A 21,929-nucleotide genomic window follows, 5' to 3' on the forward strand; every position below is an offset into this window, starting at 1 on the left:
ATCCTCCGCTCTGCCTCCCCACCCCCCAAGTCAGATTAGCCACCACTCCCCACTGGTTGCTGGGTCGGGAACTCTGGGTTAACAAGCCATAGTTAAGCCATAGTGCAGGGTTTGCACGAATTGACAACCCACAATTCAACAACCAACCATACTCAACCCATACTCTGGGTTATTGTTCCATGTGAACCAGGTCAATAAGTACATGTTGCTACATGATTGATAAAAAGTGGTTGCTTAGCTGATGCTGAAGTTTATTGCTTACACATGCTGGGCAATGACACAGGACTGAAAAGAATGCAGGAAAAAGAATGATTCCTGCTACTGATTGAATTAGCAAAGGATGGGTGTTCTTGTTTGTTTAAGAGGGTGGTCTGTGCACAAAAGGAAGTCTGTTCCACATCTCCCTGGACTCCTTGCTGCATCAAGTCCTGTGTGAAAGCACAAAGAAATGTGGCAAGAGATTAAACATTGCAAATTGCCATGCCCCTCTGGAGGAAACCTCTTCAGATGATGCCCCGGAGCCTACTGAGCCAAATGTCACCAGGGAACAAGATGCTTCAGGGGAACCTGGGGCTAATTGAGAAGGTCCTGGGCCCTCAGAAGAGAGGACTTCAGACCCCCCCCCCTCGAAAGGTGGACCTTTCAGCTTCTGAGTCAGAGGGGGATGCTGAGCCACCACCCAGCCCCCAAGAGCACAGGTGCCTGAAGGTACAGCCTCAGACCATGGCCAGGCAAAGGAGTGCCCGCTTGCAAAGAAGGTGCCTCCTCATGAGTAGGGCCCAGGGAGCCCTAATTTACTGCAACGGAGCTCGGGTGGGGCTCAGCAGGCTCTGGTAATAATACTGTAAAAAAACCTGTGTCTGCCTAACCAGTGCTGGAAACAATGTCTTGCCGGCTCCTGTGCCTTGTATCCTGTTTTCCTGATCTTGCCTTATGGCTGAACCGCTGTGCTACCGACCTTGAACTCCTGCATGACTCTACTGCTGCGCTGTGCAGCGTATCTGACTGCCTAGCTGTGCTTTGACCTCTGCCTGCCGTCTTGACTGCTCCTGCCTTAGCCTGGCCCCTCATATCTGCCTGCCTGCCTGCCTGCCTGTGCTTGGACCTTTCCCTGTTTCATCACCTTGCTTTGTGGCTAGCCCCTTCACTGGGCCTGCGGCAGCCAATGCATGACAGAAACCTGCATCAGGAGAGGTTTTTTCTAGTCTGTCCAGAGAATTGCCATTACCACTCCCGCTCCGAATAATAATACGTTGCCTGAGCGTTGTTGGGGTTTTTTTTAATAATAATTTCATTTCCAACTTATTCCATAATTTAAGATATCAACTAGGAGAGCTGTGCAGAAATGCCCTCTCGAAATTCTCCACCCTATTTTTGGACAGAGAAATGGTGGTGCTGGGGAACTTCATCCAGTTTCTTCAGGGGGAGGATAACGTCTCAACCATTTCTCACAGGCAGGGCTTACCATTGGCAGGGTTTGTGGCACAGCTTTTCTCTTTCTTCCTAAGGGTTTTGAGTTGAGGGTGTGTGTGTGTATGTGTGTGTGTGTGTTGCCACTGAAAGTGGCAGCAGCATCAGTTGTGTTAGCAGGCTGGTCCCCATTTTGCATCCATCATATTGCAAAATTGTGTCCCACTCCAGGGACAAGGTGGAGCTAGCGCTGAGCCAAAATCTGTCCTCCAGCTTTTCTTCCCCCATGAAAGAGGCTTCCATTGTTCTGCCTCATTCTTGGGGTGTTCCTAACCTTATTTGTTTATTGCTGTTTTTGAGCTTGCCTAACCACAATGAGGCAGCCGAGGACACTATCAGTGTATGTGTTTTTCTCTCAATTACACATTTCTCCATTGCTCTGCAGCCTCCCATGCTGCCTGCACTTCTTGAGCTGAAAAAAGCCATATGGGAGAAGTTATCTCAGAATAATTTCCCCTGGGCTTTAGTTGAAGTGTGGGAAGCTGAGGAGCCTACAGGCTGACAGAGAGATGACTGGACAAGGAAAGACAGAATGCTCATGCCCATATTCCTTGGCGACCTTGTAAGGAAGATCAGCACAAGAAACCCAACCCATGAGAATGTCTCCAAAATTTGATTCTCCTTGGAATTCCTTTTCGAAAGCAATTTCTTTGCCATCAGATTGAATGAGAATGGTTGAAAAAACGTGGGAGACATTTTCAGTGCAGCACTATTAAATAGTTTTCAGAGCCATGTCACATAGATCAGATGGCTTGAAGGAAAGAGACATCTAGGACAGGAGCCACCTTCCCCCGAGCGCCACTTGAGGGATGGAGTTTGCTCACCTTGGTTGCGTATTGTGCCTCAGCGTGGCTCCTGCTCGTGATGTGCTTCTAGTCTAATTCCACTTCATCAAAGATGGTGCTCAGGCCCAAGTCTTGACTGTTATCAGAAGTGGAACTCAATTCTTCCTGCAGCAACTGAGCTATCTCCTGAAAAATATGGAGCAAAGATCAGGAGTGGGAAATAGTTTAGATTTATGGCTCTATACCTTCACTTTGGTGGTAGTGAGGAGGCAGGATCAGCTCTTTATCTTTCAACCCAACAGTGCCCCTTTCCCTGTAAAACAATGCCATGTGCACAAAATGCTTTACAAAAGATAAATTGGCCATTGGTTGAGAATTAGTTTGGCTTCTTCTTCATTTTGATTTTGAAATTTGAAAAGGCGAATCTCTATATCTTGCTGATCAGTTTTAATTCTGTATTATGAAGCATCACAATTCCAAATACAATCCATTTAACCCCCTTAAAAACCCCGCTACACATTCCTAAGTATGTCAAGCATTTGTAATTAGCCAGCTTGAGAACAATCGGATTAGATGAATTCAGATATTTTCTTCATAGGGGAAGTGTTGTTGTTGTTTTTACAAAGGACGGTTCAGCTATTAAATAAGGATGGCAAAATGATAACAGATGACAGGAAAAGGGAGAAGTGCTCAATTCCTACTTTGGCTCAGTCTCCCCCCGAAAGAGGTTCTATGAGGCCCCTGGCAAAGGCAAAGTACAGGCTGAAGGGGCAGAATTGCAGCTTGGGATCGATAGGCATATGGTCAAGGAACACCTAATTACTTTGAATGAGTTCAAATCTCCAGGGCCAGATGAACTGTATCCTAGAGTAGTAAACGAACTCTCAGAACCATTGTCTATTATCTTTGAGAAATCATGGAGGATGGGTGAAGTGCCAGATGATTGGAGGAGGGCTAATGTTGTCCCTATCTTCATAAAGGGTCAAAAGGAGGAACCTGGGAACTACAGACCAGTCAGTCTGACATCAATCCCTGGGAAAATTCTGGAGCTGATGATAAAGCAATCCATCTGGAAGCTCCTTGAAAACAATGCAGTGATTCCTCGAAGCCAACATGGATTTGTAGAGAATAAATCCTGCCAGACGAACCTGATCACATTTTTTGATCAGGTAACCTCCCTTGTGGACTGTGGGAATGCTGTGGACATCATATACCTTGACTTCAGCAAAGTTTTCGACAAAGTCCCCCATGATCTCCTGATGAGCAAACTAGCTCAAAGTGGGCTAGATGAAACAATGATCCAGTGGACCCACAGTTGGCTACAGGAACAGACTCAAAGAGTACTTATCAATGGGATCTTCTCAAACTGGGGAGAGGTAATGAGCAGGGTACCGCAGGGCTCATTCCTGGGCCCAGTGCTCTTCAACATTTTTATTATTGACTTGGATAAGGAGGTTCAGGGAATGCTGATCAAATCTGCAGATGACACAAAATTGGGCGGGATAGCTAATACCCTGGAAGACAGACACAGAATTCAAAGTGATCTTGATAGGCTTGTGCGCTGGGCAGAAAACAACAGAATGAACTTTATTAGGGATAAATGCCAAGTTCTGCACCTAGGAAAAAGGAAACCAAATGCACAGTTACTAGATGGGTGATACTTGGCTCAACAATACTACAAGCAAGAAGGATCTTGGAATTGCTGTCGATCACAAACTGAGCATGAGCCAACAATGTGCTGTGGCTGCAAAAAAGGCAAATGCTGTTTTGGGCTGCATTAATAGAAGTATAGCTTCCAAATCCCGGGAAGTACTAGTTCCCCTCTACTCAGCACTGATTACGCCTCATCTGGTGTACTGTGTCTGGTTCTGGGAGCCACACTTTAAGAAGGATGCAGACAAACTGGAGAGGGTTCAGAGGAGGGCATTGAAGATGATCAGGGGACTGGAAACAAAGCCCTGTGAAGAGAGACTGGAAGAACTGGGCATGTTCAGCCTTGAGAAGAGAAGACTGAGGGGATAGCACTCTTCAAGTACTTGAAAGGCTGCCACAGAGAGGAAAGCCAGGATCTCTTCTCACTCAACCCAGGGGGTTGGACCCGACGGTCTTATAGGCCCCTTCCAACCTTACTATTCTATTTTTATCTATGATTCTATGAATTAAGTGCGCAGACCCTGGGAAACCATCAAACTATTAGTGGTCGGGTGAAAAAGGGGTGGGGGCAAAAGTGCTCTGTTTTGTATTACCACACTACTCAAAGAGAATCAAGAGACTGAATACCAGTTCAAATAATTGCCGCAGGAAGTTGATCTCTTCCTCTAGGGCATCCATTAAGGCCTGCACATCTCCTTCAGCCTTGGTAGCCTCCGCAACCTAAACGGGCAGTAAGGAAACAGATTCATCTAGACTTCATTGGGGAAGGGAGCGTTCTCAGGGGGGGACTTCATGAAGCATAGGGATGGCGGAGAATTCCGCCACGAATGGAATTCCGCCACGTGGCGGAACGGACCACCCCACCCCGCAAAGTCCAAACCGGCCGGATCCTACCTGGCACCGCCAGGTCCGGCCGGGTCCATCCACGGCCGTTCTTCGGACGCGAATGGCGTCCTGCCTAGCAGACACCATTTGCGTCCCTTGCCCTTACGTGATAGGCTATGTAAAAAGAATTTAGGTTTCTTCCTAAACCCACAATGGTGAACCTCAGGCCCAGGGTCAAATTCAGTGCAGCTGCGGGGGGGTGGGGTAATCTGCCCAATCCAGGTTCCTCAGATAGACACCAGTAGTGCTGTGCTGAAAATTTCTCCTATTCTTTTTACCATTTCCATTCAATCTAATAAAAGAGAAATTGCCTCAGAAAAGACATTCACTGGTGAAGAAAGTTCAGCAGAATTCTCCTGGGTTGGGTTTGGGTTTCTTGGGCTTACCTTACTTAGGAGGTGGCTGAGGAGTGAGCACAAGTGTCTGGCTTTTCATTGTACAGTCATCTCTCTGGCAGCCTGCAGCCTCCTCAGCTTCCCACGCTTCAATTGAAGCCCAGTTTAAAGCACATGAGGTAATTCCTCCCATGGGGCTTTTTCAGATCGGAATGTGCAGGCAGCCTGGGAGGCTAGCTGTGATTAGGTAAGCTCAAAACTACCACAAAAATGAATTATAAACCATCTTGAATGAGGCAGAACAATGGAAGCCTCTCTTGGGGAGGTTTTTGGGCGGGGGAGAAAACCTAGAGGAAAATGGAGGACAGATTTCGGCAGAGCATTAACTCCACCTCGTCCCTGGAGCCAGACACAACGCTGCCCCCACCTGCATTGCGGTGGATGCCAACTGGGGGCCAGCCTGCCAAGACAGTTCATGATGTTGCAGCACAAAGCCCCCCAGAACCCTGACCACAAAAGGAACAAGCAGTGCTACAAGCCCTGCCACTGCCAGTGGGGAGCCCTACCTGAGGGGAGCGGGTGAGAATTTCTCCTCCCCCTGGAAAAATTGGTGAAATTGTCCCCTAAATCTCTCTGCCCACAAGTAAGGTGAAGAATTTCAAGAGGCCATGTGCACACAGCTCTAGTCACAGCCCCGCTTCCCCCGCCCCAGCCTCTTTTCCTCCACCACTGGTCCCTTGGTGTTTTCCTGGCTTTTGTGCAGTTTCCCCCCAGTCTAAATGGCTGAAATGCCTCTACAAATGCTGATTACAGGCAGGAAGACCTTTACACTCATATATGCTGGTATGTTGTTATTTCCTGCTCAGCCCTTTTGCCGGCAGTCCCTCCCTCCACTGGAAAGTGGCCCATGAGAGCTTCTCCCAAAGTGAATTCAGCCTGCGGGCTGAAAGGGGTTCCCCACCGCTGTTGTGAAGCAGCAGTACTCATATATGACAATAGGAGGGGAGAGTGGGAGCCCCCAAACCATAGGCCCATTTCAAGTGTTTATGTGCCTGGTCAGCAACCAGTTTTCCTGGAAGGCAATTCTGCTGAGAAGAACATGTGGGGCACTGGGCCAATGCCTCAAATGCTCACCGCAAGATTAGCCTCCTAGAAGTTTCATTTTAGGTTTCTGCTGCCGTTGACACCCCTTGCTCCATACCTGCTTATAGACACCAGTTTTTCTATGCATCTCGGTTGTCAATGAGAGGAGGATGGCAGCCATCACCAGGGAAGGGGAGATGTGGGCCAAATACATTCCAGGGGCTTCCAGCTGCTGACCCATTGCTGACATCAACAGTCAGTCTGAATACCAAAGCACTGAAATGGCCCCAGAGGAATATCCACCTGTGGTCTCTCCCTGAATTAGCGATGGGGAACCTGAGGCCCAGGGACCAAATTCAACCCACCTGGGGGCACAATCTCTCCCACCAGGTTCCTCGGATGGGCACACAGCCCTTCCCCCAGCCTCACTCCCTTTTCGCCAGCCACAAGTCATTTGGAGGTTCCCTGGCTTTTGTGCAGTTTTTTCCCCATCCGAAAAGGTCAACATGCCTCCCTCTCCTCAGGCTGAGTTGCTGGCTCTCAGAGCTTTAAGCTAAACTGTACTGGCATTTTTGGCCACGGCCCTCTGCCTTCATCCCCACTCACCACTGGAATGCGGCCCCAGAGAACTTCCCAAAAGTGAACTCAGGCCTGGGCTTGGAAGAGGATCACCAGCCCCACCCGAAATGATGCCCCTGTGTGTACACTTTTCACGGCTGACACTATATGGCTCAGTTTTGTGCATATCTGTCTCTATATCGGAGTACAAAACGTCCCAGGACTAGGCAGGAGACATCGCGCCCTGTCAATGTGTATTCTCTTTCCCTTCAACAAAGACGCAAGTAATGTTGGTCAGGCAGAGAGGGCTGTGGCGTGTCAGGCATCTCTGAGCTGCTTCTGGCTCCTTGAATTATCTATTTCATTAGCAACCCTCTTTACTCAGGCCTTTGCCAGTGGATGAAGGAAGAGGGCACTGCATGTTTTTCGCTACGTTCTGGATCAGTATGAATTGAGCGCTGTTTAGAGGTTCTATTTTAAATCGTTTCATGTTGTGTTATATATCTGTATCTACATCTATATTTATATCTATGCCCTGCGCTGCCCTGGGACTGTAAGGTGAAGGTGCCTATACACTGAAAGGAAGAAATGAATAGATTGTTCTCCTCCCACTTGACCCATGAGGCCACCAACCTTGGGAGAATGCAGCCTCACCTTCTGGACCCTGACAGACTCGTTCTCAGCAGGTGTGAGCTGGCCAACCTTGTCTCCATATCTGTTGGAGCAAGACACAAACGTCACTGAGGGTTTCTCTCCTTTCTGTGTGTACTTATTCTATCTCCCGTCTGGGTTTAGGCACCTGAAATGAGGACGGACGGTAATAATATACTTCTGCAAAAAAAACCCTGCAGTTATTGGCCTGAAGCAGGGGTGTACAGTGTGTCGCTTCAGGGCTGTAGCAAGCCCCCCAAGACCATGACTGTGCCTCCCCAGGTGCCCTGACTCCCCAAAGCACCAAAGGATCCCCCACACTGATTTCACACTGACGGTAGCATTGCTTCCAGCGGTATATAGAGGTGGGAGACCAAGGGATACTCGAGCTCACTGAACTTCTCTGAACCTCCTCCAAAGCTCAGTCTGGCTCCCGCCCCTTCTCACTTGCAACTTGTTCTTTCATTTGCTGGAGTTGGAAAATGTGTAGATTCTCCCAAAGTTGTGCATGTTCAGAATTTTGTGCCTTTTGAGAAAGTTGTGCATTTTTCAAACACAAATGCAAGCTCGGGAAGCTGCGAAATGTTCAGGGAATATGTACTCGCCCTCAGGTTCACATTCAGGGCTGCGAACAGCATTTTCAAATGATTTGTGAACTGAAACCAAGTTCCCACACATCCCCAGCGATACAGATTGCTTTTCCAGTGAGAAAAGTGCCATATAGTGGATGACCTCTGGGGGAGAGAGTGGAGACCCTTCTGCATCAGGATCGCGGGGGGAGGCGGAGAGAAGGCTGTCTACTGCCTCCCCCTGCAAACTTCATACCCATCACTCTTTCCCTGATCTAGATCCCATATGAGCCCGAAGTGTGCAGTTACAATGTGAGGACATATACTCGGGTTGCAAGGAACTGATGGATGATTCCTTGCATGGTGTGAAGAGTGTAGCTGTGCAGAAAAAGTTCCCCTTCAAAAGCTCTATATATTTGAATCTTCATGGTTTAGTGAATATTCTGCCCAGAATTTGGGAATGGATCACAGCTCAAATCACAATCCCAGGTGAGCCGCCCTGACTGGAACACCTTCCCAGGCGGTAATCCCAGGGAGAATGTCAGTGTGTGCTAAGGCCCTTTGAGCCCAACATGCGCTATAATTGGTCTGCAACGCTCTGGGTTAAAAATAAAATAAAATAGGCAACTGCTGCTGGAGACCAAGTGCGTGTCTTTAACCATGGATAGCTTCCATTCTACATTTTTTACCAACTGGGACAGTTCAAGGGAACCCACTCTTGCCTTGAGTGCTGTACATTGCGGAGCGCAAGGGAATCTAAAGAGGCTTCCCTGCCTTCAGTCCCCCGTCACCACCTTTACCTGCATGGGAACGAAACCATAGCTTGCCGTTCTACAGGCAGGGCAAAGCACCCATCCCTCCTCTTCAGGGATAGGTAAATAGCCACACCTGAGACTGCAATCCTATATACGTCTATCTAGAAGTAACGCCATTGAGTTCAGAAGGACTCACTCCCAGGTAATTGTGAGTGGCATTGAAGCCCTAATCTCTTTTTCTCTCTGATTTCCCTCTTTTCTTTCGACTGGCTCTCTGCTCTACCCCTCCAGTCACCCAAACCCTGTTCCAGTCACACTTTAAGTATGTCTTGTTGGAACTCAGTTTCCTACTCAATCTGCTGGATCCCTGTCATGTACGCTTTAGTTAGCGGTAATAAGCCCTCACATACACACACCCTCTCTCTTTATGCGTGTCTTTCCCTTTTCTTATTCTGCAAATATATTCAAATAAGCTGACAGTCTGAGCTATGCTGTCTATGTCGTGTATCATATCTATCTGCACCGTTGTTGCGTATTAATTGACCTTTGTATATATTTTCATTTATCATATTATTACATTTCTAACCTGCATTTTTTGCCCCTTCCAGAGGGAAGTTACTCTAAGAGTCAATGGCTGGCCTAAAGTCACCCAGTGATCTTCATAGCCAAGTGGGGACTAGACCCCAGATCTCCTTAATCCCAGTGCAATGCAATGCTCTAATCACTACACCACACCAAAATACCAAGACATATTATTTCCTCTGAACTTTGGTCTGTGATCTCTTGCTCCATTCATCCTGGGATCAGGGAAAAAGGCAACCTCTCCATGGCGAGCGGTGACTCTATGCCCAAGATCCTGGCAACGTGTGTCAGAGGGTTCTACATGTGTACAAGCGTGTTGGCCTTTTCATGTGATCCAGGACAAGTATTGACTAGGGATGGGAGAGAAAGGTGTTCAGTTTGTGTTTTAATGGGAGATTACCCAATTTCACACTTCTCAACCCCTATTCACACTGAAACTCAGTCATCCTTTGAAAGTAGGAATGGGAGAACCAAGGATGCCCGCATTTGCTAAAGGTCTCCAAAATCCTCTTCATAGCTTGGTTCATCTAGCTCCCATCCTCGTTTGTGACCTGTTTTTCTTTTCATTCGAATGGGAAATTGTGAATTTGGGTAGGTTTTTCAAAACTCAGCTGCGAACTTCAGTTCCCCAATCAAAACATCTATACAAAACTGCATATGTTAGGGAGAATGATGTTTGAAAATGCGTCGTTTAGAAAAATGGCTTGCAAAAAATGTGTATATCAGGTGCAATGCCTACAAAAATGCATGTATTTGGAGAAAAGTGCACCAAAATGCTTATGAATTTCCATATGAACTTAAAAAATAATTCTCAACTTTGAGATGAACCAAACTGAAGACTATGAAAGTGAGAAACCGAGAGAAACTGAAATTGACTGATTCTTCCATCCCCAGTGTTGACACTGACCAGAAATGTCAGACAGAGTTCTGGCTCCCGGCTGTCACATGATAGTAACTTACTGCGCCGTAATGTCTTCATCGTCTGTGATGGCCCTGTTCCACTGCTCCGTCGGGATAGCAATGCGGTCTTCAGAGGTGACATGAAGGTTTCTCTTGTGGGGAGCAGATTTCAAGTCTTGATCCTGAACAGAGTCCGCTTGGCCTCCCAAAGGTTTTTCTGTTGTTCCAGAAAATGGAGGTGAAACATATGAACATCTAGATAGGAGTGCACGAAAGCCACTTACCTGGTCTCGCAGCTTGTTCGCGGTGGGGGGGAGGCGCTTCGCTGCTCCCCCCGAAGTTCAGGCCGGGGGGGGGAGGCTTCCTGCCTCGCCCGGCCGAAATTCAGGCCGGGGAGGAGGCTCCTCACCTCGCCCGGCCGCGAAATAAAAAGTAAAAAAAAAAACCCGCGATAGGCTACGTGACGATTAACGTAGCCTATCACGGCTAGATCTGCAAAGTCAGCCGTGATAGGCTACGTTAATCATCATGTAGCCTATCACGGGTGACTTAAAAAAAAAAAAAGCGCGTACGCAAATGGCGGCCCCCATAGGGAGCCGCCATTCGCGTTCTTTATTTGGTCGCTGTAGTCTACGTAAATCTTTACGTAGACTACAGCGACCAAATAAGAAATGTGAATGGCGGCTCCCTATGGGGGCCGCCATTAGCCGTACGCGCTTTTTTTTTTTTTTAAGTCACCTATGATAGGCTACGTGACGATTTACGTAGCCTATCAGGGCTGACTTTGCAAATCTAGCCATGATAGGCTACGTTAATCGTCACGTAGCCTATCACGTGGGCGTTTTTTGTTTTTTTTTTACTTTTATTGGAATGGCGGCGGCGGCAGCCGGTCGAAAGACCGGCTGCCGCCCCCGCCCCTGACGAAGACCTGACGAACCGCCGCCGGGACTCGCCGCCGGGAGGGACATTCGGGAAAGGTAAGTCCCGTCCCGGGGGGGGGGCCGGGTGTGTGGAGAATTTCTCCCCAAAACTACTTCGGGGGGCTGAACACGTTGGCACTCGGCCCCCCAAAGTTTCGGGGAGAAATTCTCCCCAATCCCTACATCTAGATCTGCCTTGTACATGGAGATTTAATAAGGATTTACCAACATTTACAAAGTTTTCCGTACTCTGGATAAAAGAATTTGAGATTGTTAAAATCTTGAACGTGGAAGGAACCAGAACTGGCAGATTCTTCCCTCCAGGCCCAGGGTTTTGAGTGCTTAACTCTTAAAAGTCTGGGTTCAAATCCTTGTGTATTCAATCATGTTTTATTATTTAAGTGAGAGTCACCATGTCTTTTTTGTAGACAAGGCTGTAAAGTGCGATCTCGATGCTGCGATTCTCCCTTGTTTGGTTTATTGCCATTTGGAAGTAACTACTTGTCACCTTCAACGCTGCGCTGCCTCAGTTTAGAATGGGGCCTGGTTCCCCATCCCTTTGTTTCCCGTCCCTGTCTTTCCCAGCACAAACATATGTGTGACTACTCAGAAGTAAGTCCCACTGTGGTCAATGAGGCTTGGTCCCGAAAAGTGCACACCCAAAAGTTACTGAGATTCCCATGAACTGAAATTATGCATTTAGGAGCCTTCATGTCAAAACTTCAAAGCTTCAATTGATCACAATAGGGCAGGGAGAACACTGTGTTCCTGTAATGATTGTTGCTTTAAGGAAGTAAGTGATGTGGGGTCAGGGGAGAGAAGGAGATTACTCCCAGCTTCATGGCAGGGAGAACACTGTGTTGCTGTATTGATTGTTGCTTTAAGGAAATACTTAATGCGGGAGCGGGGGAGAGAGAGAGTGAGAGAGAAGGAGAGCGATTCTTGTCAAGACACAGGAGGAAACCTCCCAGGATTTTATTGAAGCAGAATCGGGGGAGGGAGAGCCTGGCTTGGGGTGAAGCCTCTCTTATTGGTTGAGCACCCCCTGACAGTCAGATGACATTCACTCCAACCCCTGCCCCACCCGGAAGTATGTTCTGTGGAGTGACTGATACTGGTGCGGTGCACTCACTCGTGGCACCCTGCACGGACCGAAGCTCACCAAAGCAGATCCCTTGAAAAAGTCTGGCTAATCCTCCATTCGCATCTCCTTCCACTGGCATGGAGAACCCCCTGGTTTCTTCCCTCTGGCAAATTGGGGTGCAAGTGTTAGCTCTGGATTGCATGGCCATTCCTGGATGAGCCTCGCTTTCCAAAGCCATCAGGAAAACTACTAGCAGCAGATCTGTGCCTGCCGAACCTTTGCTGGGGCTATCCAGGTCTCAGGGGCAAACCCACCACCAGAGATGGCCCAGTGGCAGGGCATGGAGAGCACAGCCCTGCCTCTCGCTTTTCACCTCCCTTCCTGATCCCCCCAGTCCCCCAAACAGCCCAGTCATTAGGAAAGTCATGCTACAGCGGCAGCAACAGCCCAGCATCTTCCTTTTTGTCGCTTCTGTGAGTGGGCAGCGTGCGTGCAGGCACACACTGCTCTGTGTTGGGGAAATGGCTTTTGTGCAGGAGACATAGCAGGGCCCTCGTGGAAGGCGAGAAAGCCAGAGAGCCACATCCGATTGGCTGCCCCTCCCTTCCTCAACAGTGAGGGCTGCCTGGCACACTCAGTGGGGCAGGAAACCTGCTGGCCACGTTCTCTCCTGCTGAGGACGGAGAGGGCATGGCGCCGGAGTGAGTCGCAGAGCAGCAGCATGCGGGCGCTCTCTCTCCGCCCTCCCATCATGGGGCCTAGAAGCCCAGTGATCCGGGCAGGGAGCCCCGTTTCCCCAAGGGATGGCATGGGCATCTTCTTGCAGCTTGAGGCCTGGCGATGTCCGCTGGCTTGGCCCCGAACGAACGCCAGGTCATGGCCCTCCGTGCGTGCCCGACTTGGCACGGACCGCATCGTGCCACCCGCCCCCTTGCCAAGCCGCCTGCCCCTCTGCCGCAACAGGAGCAGGGCTGGGAGGAGCGCAGGGGCAGCGCATCCCCTCTCCCCCTCCATCGCCACAGCGTTCCTGTGCCGAATGGGGAGGAGCGGGCTCCTTTCCTCAGCGCGCAGCACAGAAGCCCCCTGGACCGGGAGACAGACGCTGCTCTCCTGCTCCAGGTTTAGATGACTTCATTTCTGTGTGGTGCTGTGACGAAGGGAGCCCCATCTCAGCCCCACGGTGCACATGCCGCCGGCACACGTGTGTGTGTGTGTGTGCGCGCGCGTGCTTGCCAGAGAGAGAGCTGGGGGTTCTCTGTGTATGAGTCAGTGGGGCTTCTCTATGTATGTATGGCTCGGGGTTCTGTATGTATGAGTCAGAGACTGAGTGGTGTGTGTGTGGATCTCAGCCCCACGGTGCACATGCCGCCTGCACACGTGTGTGTGTGTGTGTGTGCACGCGCGCATGCATGCATGCGTGCGTGCTTGCCAGAGAGAGAGAATATGGCTGGGCCGCTGGGGGTTCTCTGTGTATGAGTCAGTGGGGCTTCTCTATGTATGTATGACTTTATATATATTCACAAATAAATTTATGGGATGGGGAGTCCTTGTATATAGTTAAAAAAACCACTTATGGCGTTCTGGTTCTTTGCATATGCTTTAAAAATCAATTTCTGATGCTGTTGGTCCTTGCATATGTTTTAAATTCCAGTTTTGGTGCTGCTGGCAGGATTCAGTAATCCATTTTGCTGTATTAAGGAATGGATTAGGCCAACCAAAAGATCAGAATCAGTGTACAACCTTTTGAGATCTCTTCACCAGGCAAGATGTTAAAAGGCAGGTTTGGGGGGTGGGGGAGAAAAAAACAACTCAATTACGAAATCACATCGTCTGGAAGTTCAGGCTGGCCCCAAGGGGCAACGTCTGAGGAGGAGTTCCATCTCCTCCAACTACGAAGCAATGCTATGGAAGTTGGCTTCCATTTTCTTTTCTCATTTAGAATGACATCTAAAATTATCTCCGGCTTGAGTTGCTCACCTAAAACATGCCTCTTTTCTTTCTGTGGTCCAGTGGTTAAAAGAAGCCTCTGTGTTTCAGCCAGGATGGAGAACACTTCTGAGAATATTTCTAGAAATAAACTATACAACCTTTCCCACTCCATCTTTCCACTGCACCTCGGGACAGTTCCAGGTCAAACATACAGCCATGACCATTAGTGGACCTGCTCAGCCGAATCTGAATCCCTACAGACTACTAATCCCCCGACTGGTCTGAACTTGCAGAATATGGGACTTCACCATCTGGTCAGTGTTTTCCTTCACTGTTCCCAATCCCACCTGGACCAACCTGCCTTTGACATCGTGCCTGATGAAGAGGTCTGAAGATATCCAAAGCTCACACATTTTTCTGATCTTTTTGTTCGGGACCTCAGAAGCGGCAGCCAGACAACACATAGGATGCGTCGTGCTGGAATTTCTGACATCCCCGCCCCTGAGAAGGACCCGTTTTCGCCACTCCATGCTGTTCTTACGAGCGAGGAGCGCTGGGCAAATCTGCACTGCCCACGAGGTGGTGCGGGATGGGGTGGGGGTCGTTCAATTGGGATCCGACCTCGGAGCGCGGGCTCCAAGGTCAGTTCCTGGTAGGGATGTACGAAACACTTACCTGGATTCATTCAGGGACATCCGCAGTGGGGGGGATGTGCTCCGTCCCTCCCCCCAAAATTCTCCCCGGCCGGCTCCGCTCCGTGGTGACTCCGCGAACGCGCAGCCGGACATCCGGCCGCTGGGCTTCACAGGGACGCAAATGGCAGCCGCCGTAGCCGCTGCCATTTGCGTCCCTGTCTTTTGCCATGATAGGCTACGTATATATTTATGGAGCCTATCACGGCAAAAAACAGGAACACAAATGGCGGCGGCTACGGCGCAAGTAACATCCCTGTGTTAGCCGTGATAGGCTATGTAAGTATTTACATAGCCTATCACGGCAATCATGAAGAAGCGAATGCGGCCGCCATTCGCAAAGCAGCTCCGACGGCACCAGGTAGGTGCTCCGTTTCACACGCCTTTCGCGGGGTGGTGGGGCAGCAGGCTTCGTTCCACCATGGATTTCGGGGGGCCAGATGCACTGGCATTCGGCCTCACTGAGATCCGTGGCAGAATTCTCCAACATACCTAGTTCCGGGTAACCGACTTATCCTAGGGCCATCTAGCCACTGACTAGCAGCCATAGGATCGCGCCCCAAATGTATTTTTCTATGTCTAAATCTGCATCAGCTTCTGGAAAGTAAAAAAAAAAAGCTGGTCTGCAAGGCTGCAGACTTGAAAAATTTGGTCCAATGTGGAACCCGCAGATCAGATTTATAGAAATCTGAATTCATTTGATTCTGTTGCGGCTTCCTCCACCACTGTTATCTGTGGAGATAGCTAATTTTTATTCTCCTCTGCCTTTGTTTATCCAGCTCAGTGTTGTTGCCTTGGTCTTCCTGTGCTGACCCCTTCACCCCACCTCTGCTAGTGCCCCGTCTTCTCCCCCCCCAGTCACCACTGCAACAAGAGACATTAGAGTCTTTCTGCTGTAAGAAAACATCAGCGTAGGAATGGAGAGGAAGGGCTGCTTGATGCTGAAATGGTATCCTGCCTCGATAACTGCAAACTTGTCTACCCTTCCCTGGTCCCACTCAACTACTTGCACCCGTACCTGAGCTCTGGGTCTATAATTCCCATCATTAATCTGCATTTCATCTTGACATCCCCCAACTCTACCAGTCTTAACATTCCAACCCCCTTCCTCCTTTGTGACAACAACCCTGCCCCATATTTCCTCTTCATTCCCGTGGCTTTTCATTTTCTTTTTTTTAAGGGGTCAGAGAAAGGGTGTGAAGAAGAGAAGAAAGGGACCAGCTGAAAAGGAGCCATGAGGACCTCCTGTGAAAGTGACCAAGTTCACAGCCAAGCCAGGAGCTCAGCGGTTCCTCTTGACTGGGGAGCCAGAGAGGAGGTGATCACAATGGAACTGACCTGCATTGGCCAAGACCAAGGCAAAGCCTGCAAGCAGCAGAGAGACCCACGGCTTCTTCATCTTCCCAGAGTTACAGGTCTTGGAGGCTTCCAGGTGGTCACCGCAGTGCAAGGATGCGACACGTCACGTCACAGAGAGATCTGGAAAATGGATCTTTTCTAAGTGCCAGAATGTATTTGTGGAACATTTGCTTCTTACAATCCAAGACATGACTTGGGACAGGTTCTTTGAGGGTTCCGCCACTACATCTAGTTTTCCTTGTGTGCACACTTCTCCAGTGATGAAGAAGGAGAGCCCCATATGATGAGGATTAGTTGGTGGGTCTACCAGACTAGAGGCCAGTTTTCACAGGGACTGGACCCTGGGCATCTCTTTGAATGGAAATGTTGTACTCAGCATGAATACTTCGACGCAATTTCCAAAGAGAGAGAGAGAGATTGGGATGGGATGTTACAAGGTGCAGCTGTGAGGTAAAGTGTGCCGTCTCACTGGCTAAAGCATTTCTGGGAATGAGTGTAGCCACTAATTTCCCTCTGGGAAAAAGAGTTAGGCTAGAGAAAGGGTGGACAATGTGAGGTAGGATGTGCTTGTCCAAACTGAGGCTTTGTGGGGGTAGGGTATGTAGGGGATAGAGGAAAAAGAATGAAAGAACCTTAGATCCTTGCCCAGTTCACCCTATCGCTAAGTTTGAAGGAATTTTTCTCAATGGTCCCTTGCCCAATACGTTTGTACCCAATCTGAAAGGTAGAGATGTTGCAAGTGTCCATCCAGAGGTGGAGTCCGATGGACTCCCCGCTGCTCGGCCCCCCGGCCAGACCCTGCTCACCGAGTCCCCACCCCCACCGGCCAAGCTGCCAGGACTTACACTCCTGTCCATGACCACCTGCAGCCAAATTGCAAATGGCGACTTGCTATTTTTTGTAAATTGAACCTTGTGCACTGTTCACAAGATTCAATTTACACAAGGCTCAATCAATTTACAAGGTTCAATTTACACAGCACAGTAAAGTGCACAGCAACTTTACTATTGACTTTAAACGCTTGTCTTTTAACCTTTTGAGTGTTAATGTATGATTCTAATTCCCCAAATGTATGCATAGTTCTAATTCCCCTGATGTGTGATTTTAATTCATTTTAAATTCTTCTTTAATAAATCAAAGATTTGTTTTGAAAGACTTTGTTGTGGTCTCTGACTCGCTCCCCTTTTGGGGGGGATCAAGGTACAGAAAGAAAAGAAGGTCAGGCTAATACACATGATAAACACCCTTAGTAAAGAAACATAACAAAAGATCTCAAACTTACAAATATATTTTGCTGGCCAAGGACTACTCCCCTCAAGAATCCCCTGTACGATGCTGTGGATTTCAGTCTCAGCTTGATTCAGGAAGAAGTAGACCTCGAAGCTAAGGTGAGGTCAGACTTTATACCCTTCTCCTTGGCCCATTATCCTAAAGTTCACACCCATTACTAGATATGGAAACCTTAATACTTGAAGCATGCTGATTGGTCCATTACTGGGGTCTGACACTCTTGGAAGACTCTTCTTTATTCTTAAGGTTCCTCCTCTTGTGAGGAATGGTGGTGTAAGATGCAGGTGATGTTCGTGTGAGGTTTACATCTCCAGTTCGAAGGAAATACCCCACATTTCTTAATATGCTCTCTCTGTTTTTTACTGTTTGCCTTTTTTCTTTATGGCGCAAGACCCACAGCCACTTCTCCCCACGTTCCACTTCAAGTGTACTTGTACTTCTTTCTAAATCACAAATAACCTTCAGACAGGTTCTCTATCTCACAGACCCTGAATAGACTTTGGTTCAGCCATTCACTACATACTAGCATTCCTCTCAGTGAAGACACTATGGTGGGCCTTTCGAACCTTGTCCTGATTGAGCAGTTCCACATTTGTAACTTCAATGGGATGTGTAGAATTAGAGTTGTCATGGAATGTGGCCTACGGTGAAATGTCAAGGTTTGGGGAAACCTGAGGAATTTTTGAGGGCTGGGTGAAAGGTCCTCTTTGGTGTTCTGCACTGCACATTCCAACATGGGACCTGCATAGTCACCTGCGGGAAAGGAACATCCATAAGGTAGTATTTACTGAAATTGGGTCCATTGCAGCATTCAGCAGTCCCTGGTTTAGCTCCGCATGTCCCAGGTAAGGATGTCCAGGCGACCTATTGACTTCTTCCAGGGTGTAGGATTAAGGAACTCATCAAGTGCACATTAAATCCAGCATGTAATAACTTGGAAGAATGGTGCATGAGGGTAAACAAAGGAGTGTACAAGAATGAGGTGCTCTGGGTCAGTCAAAAGACAGATCAGGGATGAGGAACTCAAACTGTACTGGATGGGTTGCACTTGCCCCGAACACTCAGGCTTGCACGTGGGGTGTACTCCTGGATTCGGCCCTGAACTTGGAAGCCCAGGTGTTGGCAGTGGCCGGGACTGTCCTTGCACAATGGAGTCTAGTGTGCTAAATGTGCCCTCCAGCTGGTTCACCAAATAGAACATTATCTGCATCTATGCAGACTGTTAAATCATCAGCTCTTTATTTGTCTGTTTGTTTGTGACAGTTATATACTGCTGAAAATAATAAAATCCCTCTGCAGTTTACAATAAAACCACGTGTTTGACATATAACGAATCAATTATGCTTCGAAGATTTACTAGTCTGTCATTGGTTGGATCATTCCTAAGCCCTTTCTCAAAGACTGGCATCACAATTTTCCATATTCCAACTGGTTAGCATGTCTCCTGATTTGTCTACACCTCTCGAATGATCTGCCACATCTGGAGCCCATCAATGAATGCTTGCTGTAAGCAGCTTTGTAACTCTTAAATCATAGCCAGGATCAGTACCAGGTTTTTGTCATTCTCGGCTTTGCATGCCGAATTCGACTTGCCTGTCGTGGCTGAATGGGAAGATTTGCAACTGCAATGTTAGATAGAATGTAGGTTTGGCCCTGCTGCTTGTACAGCCTCAGAATCTCCTTCGCGATTAGAGGCATTTATTGAAGCCGACCAGTCATATTGACCCACAATCCATATTTATTATTGGAGGCCCAGTAGTGCCTCCAATACATACGGTGATCAGTCAAAGAAGGATTCTGCCATGTTAAATGAAAATTGGGGGCAAGTTCTTCTAACCTTAATAAAATCGAAAGGGTTTCACCAATCGCCCAAAAACTTGCATGTGCCAGACAGAAATGGCTATTTTACATAACCTGAACATTTCAGTTGGACTGGTTAAAGAGTGATGGAGAAAGGGCAGTTGACAGAAAAAAATAAAACAAAGACGCAGCCATGCAGCTCTGGCACTGAAAACTTTGTTGGCAACTTTTTATGCCCATCGTTTGCCAAAAGCCTGGAGTCCAAAGATCAAAAGCATATATGTTTCCTGTTCCGTTTCTATTGTAGTTGGTGGAATGGAATTTCTTTTCTTCTTCTTTTAATTCCGTTTCCTTATTTCTAAAGTAGTTTTCTGTTTTGGTACAGTGACTCCCTGTGAGATTTCATGCGGCGGCACTCGCAGTCTTGGGGGTGGGAGGCAGGGGGATAAGGGCTGTGTGGAGAGAAGGCAGCGGCAGCTGCCTGAGTTTCCGGGACCTCTGTGTGTCTGTGGGCAGACCAGGAATCCCCTCCAGGGGTTGGAGCCCCCGCTTCTGTTCACTGGTCTGCACTCCCAGACATCCCCTGCTTCCTCCGCTCCCCATCCCCTTAACCCTTGTGTTACGGAGGGCACAATCCTGTGCACGTTTAGACAGAGAAAAGGCCTGCAACACCCAGCATCCCCTGCGTCTGCATGCACAGGATTGTGCCCTAAGTTCCCCCTTGGAATTCAAGTGCTGGGAACAGAGGCGTAGAAGGAAGCTATGGCATGGGATGGGGGTGAAACTTGGCTTCATAAGCACGCCTGTCTTTCCTCGAGGGCAGGAGGTTTTGCTGCCTGGCGACTGAGAAGCAGGCCGTCATGCTGACAAAGCTGTGCTCAGGCCAGGGAAAAACGCAGCAGGATGAGAAAAGGTTGCGTTTGTTGCTCCTGCCGCTAGCAGCTCCACCAGGCCAGAGTGCTCCCTGATCAGGCCTAGAGTAAGATCAGCGGCCAGAAACAATGAGAAACTGTCCCTGCAGGTCCCCCCCCCCATATGTCATTCAGAACCCATTCAGAACCAACTTGGCCAGCTCGCGAATCCAGAAAGGAGCCAGTCAAAAAGCAGAAAATTGGGGGCTGTCAGGGGTGGAAAGAAAGCAACAGCACCCTGTGAAAAAGACAAGAACCACATTTGTTCCAACCTGGCTTGGTTGCTTTTTACCTTTTGCTTAACTCAGATCTTTATTAGAAGATTTTGATTTGTTCAGAGAGCTTTTTTGCTTCTTGCCTCCCTTCTGGGAGAAGAAGAGTCCTCTTTTCTCTTTTTGAACACGTTTTCTCTTGGTTTGGGGACTATTTGGGGCTATCTTTCCCCAAGCCCGTTTCTCTGAACCTGGCACCTGAGCAGCGCAGGGTAGCTTGTGCCTGCTGTTTTATTTTGCTCACTGGCTTCACAACACTTTTCAGTTCAAAATAGTGTCTTCCCTCTCTACGTGGTTAATTTTCTCTGCCTGGACTTTGCTGACTTCTCCACTCAGGATTCTAGGAGAGGTCTCTTTCAACCTTCTTCTGGGTCCAAGAAAGCCTGGTCTTCAGCTCTGGTTGGGATAGGTAGCTATACCTTCCTTTTAATCCCCACCCCACCCCATCACTCTTCATTCTCCTCCTTTTCTCTCAGAGTTTGGACCGTACTGCTGTATAGCTGAAAGGTTGAAACACTGTATTTAGCTAGTTTGGATCGGTGGAAGTTTAAGTACAGCTAAGTACAACTGTAGGGATGTACGAAAGTCACTTACCTTTTTGAAGGGTGATGTTCGCGGTGGGGGGGAAGCACTCCGTCCCTCCCCCCGAAATTCTCTCTGGCCGGCTCTGCTCCGCAGAGATTCCGTGGAGCTGCCGGCCGAGTCTGCCCGCAGCCGGACATCCGGTCGTTGGGCAGCCTGCAGGGACGCAAATGGCGGCAGCCGTAGCCGTCGCCATTTGCATCCCTGTATTTTGCTGTGATAGGCTACGTAACTATTTACGTAGCCTATCACGGCAAAAAACAAAACAAAACAGAGGATGCAAATGGCAGTGGCTACAGCGGCCGCCATTTGCATTCCCTTTTTTTCTGCCGTTTTAGCCTACGTAAATATTTACATAGGCTAAAACGGCGGGAAAAAAGGGAATGCAAATGGCAGCCGCTGTAGCCACCACCATTTGCATCCGCTGTTTTTTTTGTTTTTCCGTGATAGGCTACGTAAATACTTACGTAGCCTATCACGGCCTCCGCAGGGACGCAAATGGCATTCCTGTGTTAGCTGTGAGAGGCTACGTAATTATTTACGCAGCCTATCACGGCTATAATGAAGAAGCGAATGGTGGCCGCAAACGCAGCCACCATTCACAAGTCAGCACGGACGGCAGCAGGTAAGTGCTCCGTTTCGCACACCTTTCGTGGGGTGGTGGGGCGGGGGGCTTCGTTCCTCCATGGATTTTGGGGGGCCGAATGCACTGGCATTCGGCCTCACCGAGATCCGTGGCGGAATTCTCTGACATCCCTAAGTACAAGTGAAACTGCTGCTGGGACTGCTAACATTGTTTGGGGCCTACTCACATTGGGCCTACTAACATTGCTTTTTTCAATAGCCCTTAGCAAGAGTTAAACT

The 21,929-nt window shown here is 48.6% G+C and overlaps 1 protein-coding gene across 1 annotated transcript; it reads right to left on the reverse strand.

The window, feature by feature from the left end:
- Nucleotides 1-218: 218 nt before the first annotated feature.
- On the reverse strand, nucleotides 219-21,102 carry LOC146353472 (keratin, type II cytoskeletal 71-like). Its single transcript, XM_084836502.1, has 7 exons — nucleotides 21,078-21,102; nucleotides 16,190-16,330; nucleotides 10,287-10,443; nucleotides 7,424-7,484; nucleotides 4,536-4,628; nucleotides 2,295-2,441; nucleotides 219-428 (listed from the first exon to the last, which is right to left on the reverse strand). The coding sequence occupies exons 2-6, from the start codon at nucleotides 16,248-16,250 to the stop codon at nucleotides 2,343-2,345; spliced, it is 471 nt and encodes a 156-aa protein (XP_084692628.1). The 5' UTR covers nucleotides 16,251-16,330; nucleotides 21,078-21,102; the 3' UTR covers nucleotides 219-428; nucleotides 2,295-2,342.
- Between the last annotated feature and the right edge of the window lie 827 nt (nucleotides 21,103-21,929).

This window comes from Heloderma suspectum, chromosome 2 (genome assembly GCF_057233095.1).
Source record: "Heloderma suspectum isolate Gila_16-S chromosome 2, 16-S_ref, whole genome shotgun sequence".
NCBI classification, from domain to species: domain Eukaryota; kingdom Metazoa; phylum Chordata; class Lepidosauria; order Squamata; family Helodermatidae; genus Heloderma; species Heloderma suspectum.

Excerpts from the sequence above, each read along its gene's own strand:
- LOC146353472 (XM_084836502.1), bottom strand. The coding sequence starts at position 16,250 with ATGAAGAAGCCGTGGGTCTCTCTGCTGCTTGCAGGCTTTGCCTTGGTC. Across the intron at positions 10,444-16,189 it reads CTTGGTCTTGGCCAATGCAG|AAAAACCTTTGGGAGGCCAA; the intron begins GTCAGTTCCATT and ends CTGGAACAACAG. Across the intron at positions 4,629-7,423 it reads AGTCTGTCAGGGTCCAGAAG|GTTGCGGAGGCTACCAAGGC; the intron begins GTGAGGCTGCAT and ends CTGCCCGTTTAG.